Source organism: Podarcis erhardii, assembly GCF_964252035.2.
Source record: "Podarcis erhardii genome assembly, chromosome: 9".
Taxonomy (NCBI): Eukaryota; Metazoa; Chordata; class Lepidosauria; order Squamata; family Lacertidae; genus Podarcis; species Podarcis erhardii.
The window spans coordinates 51,974,547-51,992,310 of NC_138512.1; the positions used below are offsets into that span (position 1 = coordinate 51,974,547).

At 39.8% G+C, this 17,764-nt stretch overlaps 1 protein-coding gene across 3 annotated transcripts in view; it reads left to right on the forward strand.

The window, feature by feature from the left end:
• Window positions 1-17,764, forward strand: part of PRDM5 (PR/SET domain 5) — an 89,842-nt gene that overhangs the window by 62,125 nt on the left and 9,953 nt on the right. For all 3 annotated transcript variants that reach the window (XM_081876865.1, XM_081876866.1, XM_081876867.1), the window contains 2 exons: window positions 8,271-8,356; window positions 15,520-15,624. In XM_081876865.1, coding sequence (XP_081732991.1) covers window positions 8,271-8,356; window positions 15,520-15,624 — 191 coding nt within the window. The remainder of the gene's footprint in view (window positions 1-8,270; window positions 8,357-15,519; window positions 15,625-17,764) is intronic.

Below are 17,764 nucleotides of genomic sequence, written 5' to 3' on the forward strand. Positions count from 1 at the left end.
GTAGTGGTTAAGAGCGGTAGACTTGTAATCTGGTGAACCGGGTTCGCTTCCCCGCTCCTCCACATGCAGCTGCTGGGTGACCTTGGGCTAGTCACACTTCTCTGAAGTCTCCCAGCCTCACTCACCTCACAGAGTGTTTGTTGTGGGGGAGGAAGGGAAAGGAGAATGTTAGCCGCTTTGAGACTCCTTAAAGGGAGTGAAAGGCGGGATATCAAATCCAAACTCCTCTTCTTCTACTATTAGGAGGACCTTAATTCATATATTTCCAAACAATCCTTATGTTTAAGGTTTAGTAAGGAAAGCGAAATTTAATATTTTGTTATTTCTAACATAGGTTTTGTTTACAAGAGGGGGTTCTTATAAGCAGTGGCTCCCCAACACACTTTAATCTCAGAGTTGTTTGCACAATTCAGGGTCTATCCCAGAGGCAAGTTAATTGAGTTCAAAGTGAAGAAAGCAACCCCCCAAAAAAGAACCCTTGACTCACCTTGCTGATAAGTAATTGTGTAAACAATAACAGAGTTGTTATCCTGGTTAGGTAGAGATTGTTTCTCATAGAGAAACAAAGGGAATTGTGAATGACCCAAGATAGTCTGCAAGGGGTTATGACCGAAGAAGTCTGAAATCCCCTGTTTTTCTGATGAACAAACTTGAGATTGGACTCTTCAAAACTCAGTTAGCTACCTTTGCATTTTGGCTAATTAACCTCCTTGCAGTATATACTGGTATCTTGCACTGATGATTATGATTATTATTTCTAAATTCAATTTAAATACCGGTCTTCACCCAAAAATCCCAGAGTGCTTTACCCAATAAAAACAAAGGAAAACATCAAACATAGGAAAATATCAAATTAACAACTATGTTTAAATTCCACTGATACAATCAGCATACGGGGGCAGCAGTGGTGGACAAAACAATTAAATAGCAGCACTGCAAATAGCCATGCTAATTCACTAACCTTGCCCAAAGACTTGTGTCAGCAGATGTATCATAAGCTGACATGGATATGTGAGTGTGGCATCCTAATCTCCATAGTGAACAAGTTCCACAGACAAGGGGGTCACCACCAAGAAGGCCCTATCTTATAAGAAATGGTTGCAGAAGGAACCATGAGATGGGCTTCCCCTGTGGACTGCAGGGCAGATAAGGGGAGAGGTTCTCCATCAAGTATTTGGGCCCTTAGAGTTAATGTTTTCAATGGAGCCCAGTAGTAAATAGTCAGCCAGTGAAGTTCACATAGCATTGGTATGTTATTTCTTGCCTTATCACTCACAATACATGTGACTGTAGTCTGCAGCAGTTTCCTGACTATCCTGAATGGTATAATAAGGGACGGAAAGGCCAGTCCCCAAGACTTTTGGAAAGCTAACCCCTGTCGAGAATAGGCAATACTTTGGTAAATTTCCTTCCCATTGTGAATCCTTATTGACTTTACCAAAATTTTAAAGGAGTAAAATTATCCTACTGAAATAAAAACATGTTTTATATTTCTGACACCGACCCCAGGAGAAGAGATGCAACATTGCCATTGGGGACTCAGATGGTCTCAGTGCCTAATTCCTTCACTGGCTGGTTTGGCCTCTTTTGAGCAGATATGTCTTAGCAACTCTAGTAACTCACAGACTAGATTACTGCAATGCACTCTACATGGAAACTGCCCTTGAACAAGATTCAGAAACTATTCTGAAATGCAGGAATCAGATTAGTAGCTGGAGTTCCAGCAGAGTCGGCCCTTTTGATAGTTCCATCACCTTCAGAAGTTTGGGGACTGGTGGTCCAGGAGAAGTTGTTGTCTCTGGCAGTGCCTAAGCTGTGGATTTGCCTCTCCACATAGGTTTGTCTGGCCCCGCCATCATTCAGTTTTCGTAGCATGCTTAAGGCGCACTTCTTTACTGTGGTATTTGACTGTAATTTGTTCTAAACTGATTTTAATATGGTATTTTAAAATTGTAACCTGCCCTAGAACTTCACTGTGATGGGCAGGCAAGAAATCTAATAAATAATGAGAGCAATAATAAATATTCTCATTTCTTCTTCTTTTTTTCTGGGTTCCCTAAAGTCCCTAAAGTATCCTTCATCTTGGACACTGCCACATAGTAAATTTCCTTGATCTTACTGCAGCCTCTCTTTATAACAAATCACTTGGGTGATTTTTCTTTCCTTTTAAAAGAAAGAATCTGTTGTCTATAAAAATACTTTCATTCTAATAAGCCACAAAGTTAAAGAGTTCTGCATTCCTAGCACTTTGGGGTTGTACATCATTGTCTATTTTATCTTCCCGCGACAGTTAAATCTTCAAAAGTACCTGTAAAGTCTCAGGCAGCTGTCAGCCTCCTGTTGGTTTGCTACTAGAGTCACATTCTTTCAAAGGATGCTTGGCTAGATTGCTAGTGACTTCTTTAGATCAAATGAATTACAGCACCCAATAGGTTGAATATTGTGAGGAGCTGGGAAAAGAACCAGCACTGGGTTCACAGGGGTCAGAGATTTTAATCTTCCTTCCTTCCTTCGTGTGTTTTTTTTAAGAGGGGGTGGTCAAAAATACTGATTCCATCCCACTAAAAACCCAAGGGCCCTCAAATCCAACAAAGAAAACATGCTTAATTCCATTGAAATCAATTGGATAAATTTTACTTAAATTGTTTTTTTATTGTACCTCAAAATATAAATTGGAGTCCTAAGGGGGAAGCTATTACTAAAGCAAGTGTGACTTATTTCCAAATAAATATATTTAAGTGGCTTTGTCAAGTTTATTTATTTCCTGAAGACATCCTAAGTATGTAATGCTGTTTCTATTACAGTAACCATATATAGATGGAACCAGGATTGTATCACAGTTGAATTCATTACGTTTGTTTGTTTGTTGCCATAACTCAAGAGTTCAGTGTTATACTACCATCTGATGTTTCTTTTTAAGACATCTAACTGCCAGTACTTTGCAATTTCATGAAAGCTCTCCCCAAACCCAGTCAGAATATATTTCAAGCTCAATATTGAGCTGGAGCTGATTTGGATTATTTATATCTATTTGGTTTGCAAAATTTGAGCATTATTTGAATGTTCTGGTTTCGTTTCCTCACTGAACATTTTATAAACAAAAGGTTTACATAATGAAATAAGCAAAAAGCCCTTTTCCTAACCTCACTTATTTCAGTCACTTGGCTATCTGTCAACAAAGTGCATCTCTCATATCCTATGTGTGCTTAGAAAAACATCACCCCTATTTTTGATGTTTCTTGGTCTGTTTGGATAGCTGGGTTGTACTGTATTATAAATTTCTTGAAAGCACAGGCCAGTGAGTTGTGCATGTGTAGTGCTGGTATGTTTACTGGTACAGATTTCTATTGGTTTACTTGCCAGTGAGAACTCGGCTATTGTCTTCAATGAAAAGCTTTGTGTAGTGTTTTTCTCTCTCTCTCCTGACAAGAATAAAATAAAATAAACACCTATCCTATGTAATTAGACAAAGTAAAATTTTCAGTGATTGCATCAAGAGCTCTATTGCTGCAGTAGACTTTTCTAAATTAGCTAAAAGTGTAAACGAATACTTTTGTACAGCATTCTCTAAGTATCTAACAAACTTATGCTGTTCTCCGTTACCTTAACCTTTTGTCCATTCATACTTGTTATTGCCTGCTGTCGTCACCTCACACTATCTCTGATTAGAAAAGCTCTCTTACAGCTTCCTTTCTGGACTGCTCTATTGATCACCTGGCAGGGGGTGTTGAATGTGTGATCCAGATGGCCCGTCTCCTTCACCTCCCATGACCTCCTGCCCAAGAGAATTACCTTGATTTTGCAGATAGACTGTGGTCCCGGTTTGGTATTGTGGTGCTGGATTGCTGATGCTTCTCTTTCTCCTGTTATCTGATTTAGGATATACTTAAATAAAACGGCCAGAATTCAGGATGAATATTCTGGATTTCTCTTTTTATCAGCCAGGATGTAGTATGGAAGTGATGAAATAAAAAGAAGTCTGCTGAAACCCAATCTGTTTGAGTTCTATAAAGAAAATCTGTTTAACACAATGCGCTATATCAGACTCACCACCAATTTTACAAGAGTTCATGTGCTTCCTTCTCCCCTCTCTTTCTCTGGCACAGCCATGAAGATCTAGAAGCCTTTGTTTCCATTTTAGAGTGCCATCTGAACCCGGCAAACTGTGCTGAACCTTTCTTATAGTTTGTTGAAACAAGCCAACTTCAAACAATAGTTTTAAGATAGTTAAGCTTAGGCACCATTGGGAGGCTGGACATAATGCTAAACTGTGGTTGATCTAAAGTGGAATTGGATGTTTCTGGACACCTTGTGGCTGCGCTGGAAGATGGGCAGGGAACACATGAGTCCAAAGCTTGCTGCAGTTTGTGGTCATAATGCTAAGCCATGGCTAACTTTGCCATTGCATGCAAAACAGCTTCATGTTGAAAACAACCTATTCTTATGTAACGGCATAAAACTGAGTTACAGACTAAATCTCCATTTCGGGCTATACCACAAGGTTTGAATTTTCGCACTCTGTTCAGGAGTTTTATAATTCCTTCCTGCTCCCAATATGTAAACAGGCACATGCAGGATCACTAAGGGCTCATTCACGCATAATGCTTTGAGAAATATACAGAAGTGGAAAAGCCATAGCTAACTAGAGTCAGCTCATAGGCATTGCAAAACCTACTTTTGTTAATTTTGGTTTATGACTTATTTCACAACATATTTTGGTTTGTGAAAAATACAAACACATCAGTGATTTATCCTGTATGTCTGGATTAGCCAACATGGTGCCCCTCCTGGTGTTGTTGAATTACAGCTTGAATCAGTCCTGGCCATTGGTCAGTGTGATGTGGGTCTGATAGGATTGCCCTGTTAGATATTTATTCCCATGATGTATTTTTTTAAAAATAAAAATAAAAATGGTTAAACAGATTTTAAGATAATCTGATTGGTACTCATGGTTCATTTTTATAAACCAATATAAGTGTAATTTTTAATATGTTAGTACTGAGATTTAATTAAAAACCTAGTTTAAAAACCCCAACAACAGACAATTGTTACAACTGGAATTTTAAAAATCTAGTTTTTTAAAAATTAAATGAATTGTTTATGCACCTTGAAAGTAATATTTTAAATGGGCCTAAGAATGTAATTTCAAAGTGCTTTGAAAGCACTGAAATTAATGGTACTTGCTTACACATAGGGATTGAAATATGAGGGAATATTTTCAGCTCTTTGTAAAGCTCCTTTGTCAAACCATAACAAAGTAAGCTGCAGAAATATTCAACAACTGTGAAATAATGTTAACTTTTGCTTATGAAAACTGAAAATAACTGGAACCAACATTTTTTCAAAAATCCCCAGCTCTTATTGTCAGCATTGTGCATTCCTATGGCTGCGGTTGTTGTATCCTGTGCTACCACAACAGATTCTTATTCTGAAGCATCTCTGTGTACTTCATAATTTGCATGACTGAGCAATCACATTGTCTGCCTGTTTCTTAAACTTAAATACTGGTCACCAGGGGGCCGGGGGTGGTTATAAATATCATAGCTCATGCAAAGTGGAGGTTTAAGTCTCCTCTCTCCAGCTTCTGTCTCTGTAAAATTTGCTCCCTAGTGTAGTAAAAAGAAGAAGAAGTTATCATTGGTGTAAAATGGGACCCTAATGCTAATTGCTGCTTGGGAGGATGAATTTCATTTCAGCACAGCTGCGGCAGGAATTAAGATTGTTACCAAGCTGAGCAACATGTAGCAGTGTCCAGAAAACCCCCCACAAAGACTTGCAGTTGATACCTACACACAAACACCACTTCCGTTAGTCATAGCAGCATTTCATTAATCCACTAATTAATCCTGAGGGCTATGATTTAGCTGTAAGAGCTGAAATTGTCTGTTGTATGGGATCCTGAGCTAGGGAACAAAAGAATGAGGACACATCTATATGATGGATGATCCAAGGCAGGTCAAAGCAGGAATAATGTTTTGTTATCAGATGCCAGTGTTGCCTTCTACCAGCATCTACTGAGTTGCTTGAATCCTAACTTTCGCATTCATTGAATAGGGAATTCCCACCTTCATCTTTCCCCTGCAGCCCCTCAGAATTTAGGGGTTGGGAGGATGTTGTGTAAGGGGACTGCAGTGCAGTGGGTTGTTGGTTGAGATGGTTCCTCCTCATGTGAGTCGAGATCCAAGCCATATTCTTCAAGAGCTACAAATGCTAAGGTTACAAAGGACATTGAGAACCGTGTTCCTATCAGCCCTAAAGCCACCCCATTAAAGCACATCTCTTCTCTGTAAACAAAGAATGAAGGGGGTGGGGAAAATCTCAGCACTGGCCTGTCAGCAGTCATTTGCTTATGAATCTTTCCAAACTTTCCCCTTGAAATGCAGAAAGCCTCAGAACATTAAAATGTCAACTGGATTAATTAAATGTTTGAGTCCCAACAGCTCCTGCAGTGTCCAAAGGATGACAGCATGGATTAGTGACATCAAGGGTCACAAGAGATAGTGTCACGTTTCAAACAGATGTGAAATGGGTAAATCGGAGCACTTGGGACAGCTTTCGGGCTTTGTTAAAAAATATTTGCTCAAATCCTTTTATTCAGAGTTAATGAGCTAAGGCAGGGTGATGGGATAGTGGGAAAAGAGAGAGGCAATCACATTTTACAAGTACACTACTGTTCCCCCACCCTTGGGTCTTCGGGTGACTTTATTCCTAACAGTGTTAAAGCATACATAGCTAATCTACTAAGACCCATAAAGTGGTATCACACTGCTTCAAATGTATGGTGTGGGTGTAAAGTGTTCGTGATGTGGCTTCACAAGATGGCTGAGGCCTGGTTCAAAGATTCTGGAAATCAGACTAACAGTTTAGTAATGTTGCCGTATGATGGGAACTAATGAAGCATGGTCATTCTAGACAAGAATACCATGATCAGAGGGACTGACATCCATCCAAACGTTCCAGTGAATAGAGAGGATTCAACATTGCTCTGTCATATGCCAAACATGGATTATACAGCAGGGCAGCCAAGACAGTTTTATTTCTGAAACCCAGTGGCTGCCAAAATCAGTTAAATGTGTGGCGCTGAAAATCTAGGGGATCAGTTGTGGTGTAATCAGGGTAACTCCTTTTGATGAACTTTTTAAAGAACAGTCGTATCACAGCATTATACAACTTCCTTTTGCTTTTGAAAACGTGGGATGAAAGTTCTGTAATATTATCAGCCATGCATGAAAGTGAATTGGTATATTGTATGTTTTGCATTTTGTTGTTTGTTTTGCACGATAGCCCTGATTTTTGCAAGGAGGGGGAATACAGTAGGCTACGACCCACTGAAGGCATCTAACTAGAAGTTATGCAGCAGGAGTCACAGCAGGAGCAATCCAGCTGATCTGCTTTTAGTTAAATAAGATACATGAATAGAATGGGTTGAGGTAATTAAATTGGCTGGTGACACCCAGATGGCTCTAATGATGAACAGCTGTTAGGTCAGGAAAACATACTGTACTTTTGAATACAATTAATGACTATCCATAAAAATGGCCATAAAGTGACCGTTATAGAAGTCCCACCCCGCAGTCAGCACTGTTGTCACCAGCAATATGGGGCTGGGGGGGGTGGATTGTCATATTCATATCTTGTTAAGACAACATCAAACAGCTGTACTTTGATGTTGCCCTGCTTGATGCAGAACTTAGTGTTCTTTTGTTCTTAAGTGCGCAGTCACTTTAAAGCATCGATGCCCCAGCCTTCTGGCCTCCTTCACACACAGAGACAGTGTCATGGGAATAGTTTCAGTGTGGCACAGTTGCTCATTGCAGGGCTGTGTGTGTGTGTGTGTGTGTGTGTGTGTGTCTATTATAACCATGTGGACTGTGCCAATTGTGTGGATCTTTCCCATGCAATCAGTAGCCTACTGGGAACGAGGCCCTCATTTGTATGAAGTGAACATTAACATTTGACCACAGAAATATGCCTTTGACAGACATACATGCTGTGCTTCTTTGATCTTCTAAGACAGTACGTTCTTTTTCCTAGGCCACATTTTTTTTAGACCCTGGTCATGGTTTGAAGGCACACAGTGCAGCACCATTTCTGATGCAAAGCATGTCTGGATCTGGTCATTGCCTGGATAGGAGAACATTGGTAAACCCTGCCTTGAGGAATATCATCTGAAAATCCTGTCTGTGCTGTTTTGAACTCAGAGGCAGAAAAGGGTGATATAAGTAATAGTAATAATTCTTTTAAAAATCTGATGTTTACCTTATTTTCAGGTGAGCGGCCATACCAGTGTCCTTACTGTGACAAAGCTTTCAGCAAGAATGATGGGTTGAAAATGCACATTCGCACCCACACAAGGGTAAGTATGGCTCTGTTACCTCATGTTATAGCTGTTTGTTTGACAGCCTAAAGTGGACCATGGAAATAAAAATATATTGCGTAGTAGGAAATCTTTTCCCCAATAAAAAGGCAAATTTCAAAAGGAAACATTGCAGCAAGATACATATTCATAAAACTTTTCAACTTGAATGTCAGAATCCTTATCAGATTCTGTGGAATTGCAAAGTCATTTTTCTATCTGCATTGTATGATTACGTATTTCGCGGTAAAGGGTGGTGTGGCAAACTTTTTGTTGCATAACAAACCTTCGTATTTAATCCAAATACCCTTGTTTCTAAAACAGAAAACAGAGCATTTACACAGTCATTTAACTCAAGCCATGTGCGGCATGATGCTTTAAAGAAGTTTGAGACATCATGACTGATGGTCAGATAAGAAGATGAAATGTCACGTACATCATTGCCTGTGACAAACAACACTATTGGAAATCCTTGCAGCCATTCTAAGTGTGATTTGCAGATATAGAAAGCAGAGACAAAAAGTCTGTTTGAACCCTCCAAGTTTAGTCCACTCATGTTATTTACACACTCTCTTTCTAAAATCTGAAAGTCTTTCTTGTTTATAATCCACTGAGATTTTATGTAACTTCTTGCGAGTTTATGGATCTTTCATTGCAAAATAATAGGAGCTTGCAAAGAGTTTTCAGTGACGCAAATTAACCACCTTCACTTCACACCAAGCAAGAACCCAACCTGGAGCCTGCTCTTTGAGTTTCTGAATAGATGACAGTTTGACATGTTTTATCACAAGATATAGTTGATCCTTGCTTTGCTGAGCCAAACCTTGCTTTAGCTGCTGTGATAGATTGTACTTAAATGACTGGAGAAGAGCAAAATGAGGGCAAGCTCCTCTCTGGGGCTACCATATTTGTGCAGTCCCAATAAGCCATAGTTTGTTGCACCATGAGACCTATGAAGAACGGGATTCTGAGCATCTTTTTTTTCTTTCTTTTAAAGCCCAAGAGATATATGCACACTTTTCATACATGGACACACTAAAGAATTGTAAATTATTTTGAAATGTTCACTATATTAGCATACCACACCAGTTTTAGTTGGTGGTCGTATTCACACCAAACATGTAAAACACACTCACACCCCTTTAAAAGTAATGGCTTCCCATGAAGTATCCTGGGAACTATTAAGGTGGATGGGAATTGTAGCTCTGTGAGGGATCTCCTAACAACTCTGAGCATCCTTAGCAAATACACCCCCCCCCAAGTTTACTTGATTACTATGGTATACTTTTTATTGCCGTGACTGTTGAAGTAGTCCAAGAATTCTTTAAACGTATGGTATATGTCAGGGGGCTGCCATCGGGACAGAGGAGGGCGCAGAAGCAGCGCCTCCTCAAACGGTGGGGAAAGCCACGCCTTCAGTGGAGCAGAGTGGGAAGGGGGAGCCAAGCAAGGGGAGGGCTCAAAGATGCTACTGAGAGCTCAAGTCCTCACCTAGCCTGGCTGGCCAGGAGGCAGTCATGCCGTTTCCGTCTCCCAGCTTACGCAGAGGGGTGAAACATAAGGAGGGGAGGCGGAGATTTGGGGTGTCTTAAGTTCTTATGTTGGGGGGGGGGACGGACCGGAAGGGACCACTCCCGGAATCTGCAAGTGACTAAGACTTTGTGTTTCTGCACTGTATATAGTTTGCATCAATAAAACCTGCAAAAGACAGGTCGGAGTCCTGCCTGGTTACTCACGAGCAACTACCACCAGCACCTGACAGTATAAATCCGACCAGTCTCTCTCTCACCCATCTCCACAGCTAATAAGCAGCATTGTGGGGGATTCATCAGCATCATAGCAGAACACACCTCACCTCCCCCCATGTATTATGATCCTGATGAAAATCCCCACCTGCTTTTAATTCTTTTAAAAATGGAGTGTCTTTCTAATGACACACCTAGCGTCATGTCTAGTTTGGCCCCAGCTCAGACTATTGGTCTATCTAGCTCAGGCAGAGCACTAAGACTTCATAGCCGAGGTCTTCTAAACTTAGATTTGGGGGTCTGAGCTTGGAGCCTTCTAGATACAATGCATGCACTCTGCCAGTGATCTAAGTTCTAGGTTTCCTGAGAATGTTGCAATAATTTCCATCTCAGACAACTACAGAATCTGACAGCATCTGATGTTTTGACTGATTGCTCTTTAGTTATGGTTGTTATCTTTAATGTTTAATGATACCCTTTAAAACTTTAAGGAAAAGCACATGAAGTCTATAGAACTGGGGTGTTCATTTCCCCCCCTTTAAAGTCTGGAGATTTAAACAAGATTATGATTTATTACTAATTGAACATCCGTTTTATTGCTCCAATGAAAAGTTTTAAATCTGCCTTTTATTTTAATGCTTAGAGACATGCTTTCCAGATTAAAATTCTCAGCATTTAAAGAAAAGAAGCAAAGTAGTGCTCGTGAACTCCTCTTTTTTTACTTTCAAAGGGAGCTAGTCTGAAAATAAACTTTTCTTCATTTGTAATCACAGGCTTATTAATACATAAAAGATACATAATTCCTGTTACCCTTTGGCATGTTCAGAGAAAATCTTCCAGTCTCTTGTTGACTTAAAGACATTGGCCACAATCCAGCATAATTATGTATTCTATACTTCCTTTGAAATCAGTAGAATTTAAGAACGCTTACCTGTATACTAGATTGCAGCCATGGCTTTTACTACTGCTGTGGGTTTGTATTTGACATGTTTTTGGAATCTAGCTTTATAGGTTAGAGGTTTCTCTCTACTGAAGATGACTAATCATCAGATTTTCCAGTAGAGGGAAATGCATTTTAAAAGTTTGCTGCTAAGAATGGAACAAAATATCTCTAGGCACCTCCTGTCTGAACCAATTTCCAATAAACCCTAGGGTTCATTAAGATTTCAGGTTTATTTTCTCACAAATCTATTGTAGTTCCACAAAAAATTTTTACAGTTCACTGTTATGCTTCTATGGAAAACTGAAAAGCAATGGATCTGGTTGGCAGTCCTCAAGGTCCTTGCCTACAGCTTGACATCACCAGGATTTCTGAAGGGCTATGTGGTTTATGGAGTGGGATATTCACCATGACTAGCAATAAAATAACTTTCCCCCATTTTTCTTGACTTTTTTTTTTTAAAGGCTACATTATGGCTTTGGAACAGTAGTCTGCTACCACAACTGTTAGACAAATAATTTCTTTAAATTGCAATCTAAAGGGGAGGACTTTTCCCATTTCATGAAGTCCATAGTCGGTTTCCAGACCAAAGAGGGTTGTAAGCATTTCATAGGTTCTTGTTTCTTTTTTTGTTGGTAGCATGCCTAACTCTATGGCAGTTTGCTGTTAACTGTGCTCTTGTGGCTAGATCAACCATGCAATGTGTGAATGCTGATGTTATTGCTCTGCTGTATACATGGACTGTATTACATTGGCTGCCAATTGAGTTTTAGCCCCCAAACTAAAAGCAAAAGCCAGCGATTATTTACAAGAATCTGTGAGGAAAGTGCATGATTTTTAACATTGGAAAGCATTAGCATAATTCCAAAATTTCACCTGGGATTTGTCATTTTTGAGCACACGTATATGTGATCTTTTTCCTATCATGCAGTCCCATTAAGCACCTTGAGCACCATATTATTAGACTAGTTAGATTTTTTGAAAATGTGAAATATGAAAGCATTTCTGTTTGGGGGGATGCATTACCAGAAGCCAGTTGTTTCTTCATTTAATAAGAAGTGCTGGCTTTGAAATTTTAGGTTGCAAAATGTTATACTATAGGGTTGGTATCCATATTGGAAAGTGGCTTCTGATTTTCCTGTGTCTGGACAGTGTCATTGCCTACCACAATTGAGGACTTATTCCTTAAGGGCTAAGGCTATGCTAGACACCTTGGCTTGACACCTGATTTTCTATGTGGTATCTTATAATATTCAATCATGACAGCCATCTGCAATCCGCATTCTGAACTGGTACAGACCAGATAGAGGTTTACCACTTCATTTGTGAAAACTTTGCCTTAGTTTTCCACATGCAGGAAGATTTTCATGTGGGGATACTTACGAACAAACTTATGCATTCTGAGGTGCTGGTATGATCTCTTGAGAGGATGGTACTGCATGCCTCTATGAACATTTTAGTCATATTGGAGTAAGCCCAAAGAAGCAACTTTTATTTCTGCAAACCTTTCCTCTTCTAAAGAAAATGTTCCACTAAACAAAAGCAAGGACTGTAAATAATAACAACCCTCCAAGTTTCTATTACAAGTAACTGATACTTCAGGCACCAAGAGAACATTAACAATGTGGAAAAAGATGTCGCCTGGCACGTTCTCCACACTAGTAAATCTATACAAAACATAAAGATAAAAACTATAGCAACAATTTGGGAAGAGAATTAATGCCATTAGGAAGGACAATGGGGACACTGAAGACATTAAAAGAAAGATGAAAAGATCTAAAAGCACAGAAAAAGAAAGGGAGGGATGGCTTAACTGTCAACAAACAGAAGGTCATCTGGAAGATAATAAAAAACGGATTACACAGGCACTGAATGGCTGCTAGGACTGTAAATTCCAACTGTTTATGGAGCATCTATCAGATTATAGAAGCAACTACTTCCACTCACCAAAGTAAAAGAATGTCATGTGTTTGCGTTTATTGATGACAGGAATATAAAAATGGGTTGTGGGTATGGATCATTGTCGCTGTCGCTAAGTAGCTTAGTAAATATAAAATATGCCAGTCGTAAATCAAAGCATATGTAATAAAGGAAACTCTATAACCTGTCTCTTTTATGTGAACCAACACATTGAAAACATATCTCTTGGTCATATATTAAAACTTTAGGTTGCAAAAATTATCTTGCCACCAGTCTTTCTTTCTTCACTCCTTCCTTGATCTATACTCCATCCCTATCTAACCACAAAATGCTACATTCCTTGAGAGATGTGTGAACCAGCCCTATATAGGAAAGAGTAAAGAAACGACAAGCTTATTTCATACTAGGTTTTGGAAGACTTAGGGGGCAGCCTTATTTCATAAATTGCAGCCATGGGTTGGGCTGAGGTTACATTAGAAAGATATCTGGACAGAAGCCAGGTAGATTTTTGGTCCTCTCAGCTTGCCGGATGAGTTGAAAGGCACTAGAAAAAAATCTCATTACACCGTGATAGGTCCCTTTTCCTTTGTGGCCACTCTGTCTGTCTGCCCTGCTAGCAGTGAAGTTGCCAGCTACTGCAGCTGAAGCAGCAGCTCTGACAGAAATAGGTTTAAGTGCATTAAACTCAGAAAACAAGACAATGAAAATGCTTGCTCCCGATGGCCTCAGCCCAGATAATTGTTTTCTTGGAATGGAGTGTTTTCTTCTCAGAGGTTTTCTTTCATAAGGGTTTCCTCCTTCAAATGTCCTCTTCTTATGAGTCACTTTCAGAGTTGGAGTGAGCCATTCACCCAGACTGGACGAGACAGCATCTTCAAATCACACTGCAGGCAAATGATAAACAAAACATTTGTGAGGCATGGTCAGTAATCCCATAGCTGTGATTGTTCTGTATACTATCTGCCTTTCTTTGCATCTCAGATATGGAATTGCTTACTATACTTTATTTTGAGCTTTTTACTGAGCAGCACATGCAGATAATAAAATGGATTTTCAGAGGGCTTACACCAAATGTGGTTTGCATTAACTACAATACAAAACAAATTAAGGCTATGTTGGTGATGCCTGTTTTTCATATGCCTGAGACATATACTTCTGTAAAAATTACAGGGGCCTGTCTGTGGAGTATTTACTCAATCTGTAGTCAGGGAGGGGAAAAAATCCTATTGACGCAAAAGCCTGAAGACAGGACCCGCAAGATTCTTTTCTAAATATCTTGTTTGCTAGGAAATAGACCTATTCTGATGTATTTTTTTTAAAATGCTGGTTACCCAAAGTAAAATAAATATCAAAAAGCCACAAAAGTGGATAAACATTTCTCTGAAAGGAAAAACTTACACAAAAGAGCTCCATCATCAGGAGTATGTTGAGACTACATTGAGGAGTTCTTATTCAGAGTGGTAATTTCATCATGCATTTGGCAAGTTTAAAACTAACACTGAAGTACTGTAGAAATATTAATATTATTTATATAGGTGATGTGTGGGGATGGGAGGCGTTCTTGACAGGAATCTCTGCCCAGCATTATCAGTTAAACTGAAGAACGCATCCACAGCCTCTCAAACTTTCAGTGTATAGACTTCCCACAATTTCTTTCCATATCATATGCACAGATAACTACTTTTAATTGTGTGATTCTGGAAAACCCTAGCACTTGTGGTCATTGGTATTATGGTTCACAGAATTAAAAATGGCTTCAATCAAAATGTTTCTTTTGAAAATAGGTTGTAAATCAAACTTTCTGAGACATTGTGTTTTTTAGTTATTCATATTAAAAGTTATGGAAAAACAAACACACCCACTTCCCTGAAAAACACTGGTTATGAAAGACAGACAAAGATTCCTAATTGTTAAAGTGGAAGACAGCTCCTATTGCTGCTGAATTATTTTGAGGGGGTATTCAGTATATTTTCGTTACAAAAATGTAGATAGCCCCCAAATGGAAGAAGTGAGAGATAAGGGCTGCAATCATATACCTACTTATCCTAGAGTAAGCTCCATTGAACTCAATTTATAGTTAGTGTAGCATTGTACTGTACCTGTTGGATTTTATTGAAATGGTATGAAGTGGACATAATTTAAAATTTAGGCAAGGAGGAAAGTTGAAGATGGAGACATGGAACTTAACAGGTTTCTTTGAAGTTGTTACAATAGCTAATATACTGGAATTGTTTTTAGGTGTGATTTTGCATTTGTAATTTTGTCTCGATCATGATGATGAACGATAATTGTAGGAACAGTTACATTGGATTGTATAGATTTCGTAGTTTGATAAACAAATGATATATTGAGAGAGGGCATGGCTAGGCTTCCGGTGCAATACAAGGTGGCAGCTTTCCCACCAGCTATAAAGACTCATTTTGCCGGTGTCTGCACTGAACTTTGTCTCGTGAAACTAATACTAAGCCCTCACCATCCAGTATGGAATGCTGTCCTGTTAATAGCCTGCTCTCTGCACTGAGTCACTTTAATTCCTTCTCTTGCTCACTGTGCTACAGGAAAAGCCTTACCAGTGCTCCGAGTGCAACAAAGCCTTCAGTCAGAAACGAGGCCTAGACGAGCACATGAGAACCCACACAGGGGAGAAGCCTTTCCAGTGTGACGTGAGTTGGGTTTCCTTTTGATCTATTTGCGTTTAATCCAAAGATGAACCCCAAAGGGTGCAACCATACCCACACCAACAGCAGCGGTCAGTGGGGTGGCACAGGTAGGGAGGCATTTCTCACTTGGCTTCCCAAGGCCAAGTGCCACTGCCAGCTTCAGATCGGGGAAGGGGCAAGGTGTGGGAGCTGAGGGTATTTCAGATGCAGCAGAGCCAGTTCCATGCACCTGCCACCCCACCCACCTCATGTTGTGCTCCTCATGCGTCTTTCCTCGGTAATTGGCAGCAAGGCTCAGTGTTGGGAAGTCAGGTGAGCAACACTTCTCTGCCTGTACTTCCCACCGACTGCTGCTGCACACTTACCTGTGAGTAAGTCTAACTGACTGGGACTTACTTCTGAGTAAAAATATGTTCAAGAAACATTTGCATACAAGGTTGTCAGTCTTTCTCAATCTTTGATTAATTAAAGATGGAGTAGCTAGTCATCATCATCATCATCATCAGACCTTTATTGGCATCACTTACAAACATTCAAAATAAATGAGCCAGTGCAATCTCGTCGCCATTTCAACAGTACAGTAATTTGCCAAAGGGAAGAAGAGGCGAGCAATCTATTGAGTAGCTAGTGAAATTTCACTCAGATGATGATGATGATGATGATGATGATGATGATGATGATGATGATGATTATTATTATTATTATTATTACAGTGGTACCTTGGGTTAAGAAGTTAATTCATTCTGGAGGTCTGTTCTTAACCTGAAACTGTTCTTAACCTGAGGTACCATTTTAGCTAATGGGGCCTCCTGCTGCCACTGCGCAATTTCTGTTCTCATCCTGAAGCAAAGTTCTTAACCCAAGGTACTATTTCTGAGTTAGCAGAGTCTGTAACCTGAGGTGTCTGTAACCTGAAGTGTCTATAACCCGAGGTACCACTGTATTTGCTTTGCTTTTTGTTGCTTGCTTTGCTAAGGACATCCTAGTATGTTTACTGATTGTATAGTGTACATAGAATCTTAGAGCTGGAAGGGACTAAAAGGATCATTTAGGCAAAGCAGGAATCTTTTGGCCATCATGGGGCTTCAACCCACAGCCCTCATGCTCTACCGACTGAGCTATCCACATCATTTAAGAATTGTTTTTGCACGATAGCAATTCCTCTGTTTTGTTTAGAGTGTCTGCTCTTTTGACAGTTTAGACTTGGTGGTTAACTGGTCTAGGATTATAATTTATTTTATTGCACTGCAAGACATATTAACAGCACAACCCTATGATTATGCATTAGCAATAAACTCCATTGAGTTCTGTGGGACTTACTCCTAGGCAAATGTATGCAAAATAAGCAACATTGTGCTGTATAGCACTTATACCCGAGTAAAGAACAAAGTAGATGATATATGAGATGCGTAAATGCATACGGCTTTTTAAACATTTAAATACCAGCCTAGGTAAAGGTAAAGGACCCCTGCATGGTTAAGTCCCATCAAAGGCAGATTATGGGGTTGTGGCACTCATCTTGCTTTTAGGTCGAGGGAGCCGGCGTTTGTCCACAGACAGCTTTCTGGGTCATGTGGCCAGCATGACTAAACCACTTCTGGTGCAATGGAACACTGTGATGGAAACCAGAGCGCACAGAAACGCAGTTTACCTTCCCGCCACAGCGGTACCAACCTTGAGGTCTCCTAGTTCAACCTGGCACGCTAACCCTTTCATCCCACACTAAGTTTCTGTTGAAAATTGAAAATTGCCACCCCTGAAGCTGGCATTCCCACTGCCATTAGAAGCTGCCATTGGGGTCTGATCTCCCTCTTGTTGACATTGCTCTTTAATTATATTTAAAAACACACGAATACCTGAAATACAGTCATGCATTTCTCATAATGTCCAGTTTGGTCCTTTAAGTAAGTAGGACTGCAAGCTTTAGTTTCCAAACTGCTTGCAATGTCTCTGTCATTTTCCCCATAGCAATTTTTCCTAATGTTAGTGTCCATAATTACATGTGTAGACTCTTGCACACATCAAGAATGTCTATTTAGGGAAATGTTTCTGAGACCACATCTTTTTTTGTTTGACCCTGTTTCCTTCTGGTTAGGGAAGTGATGTCAGCTAGAGGAAATTAATGCCAAGTTCATGGCTCTTA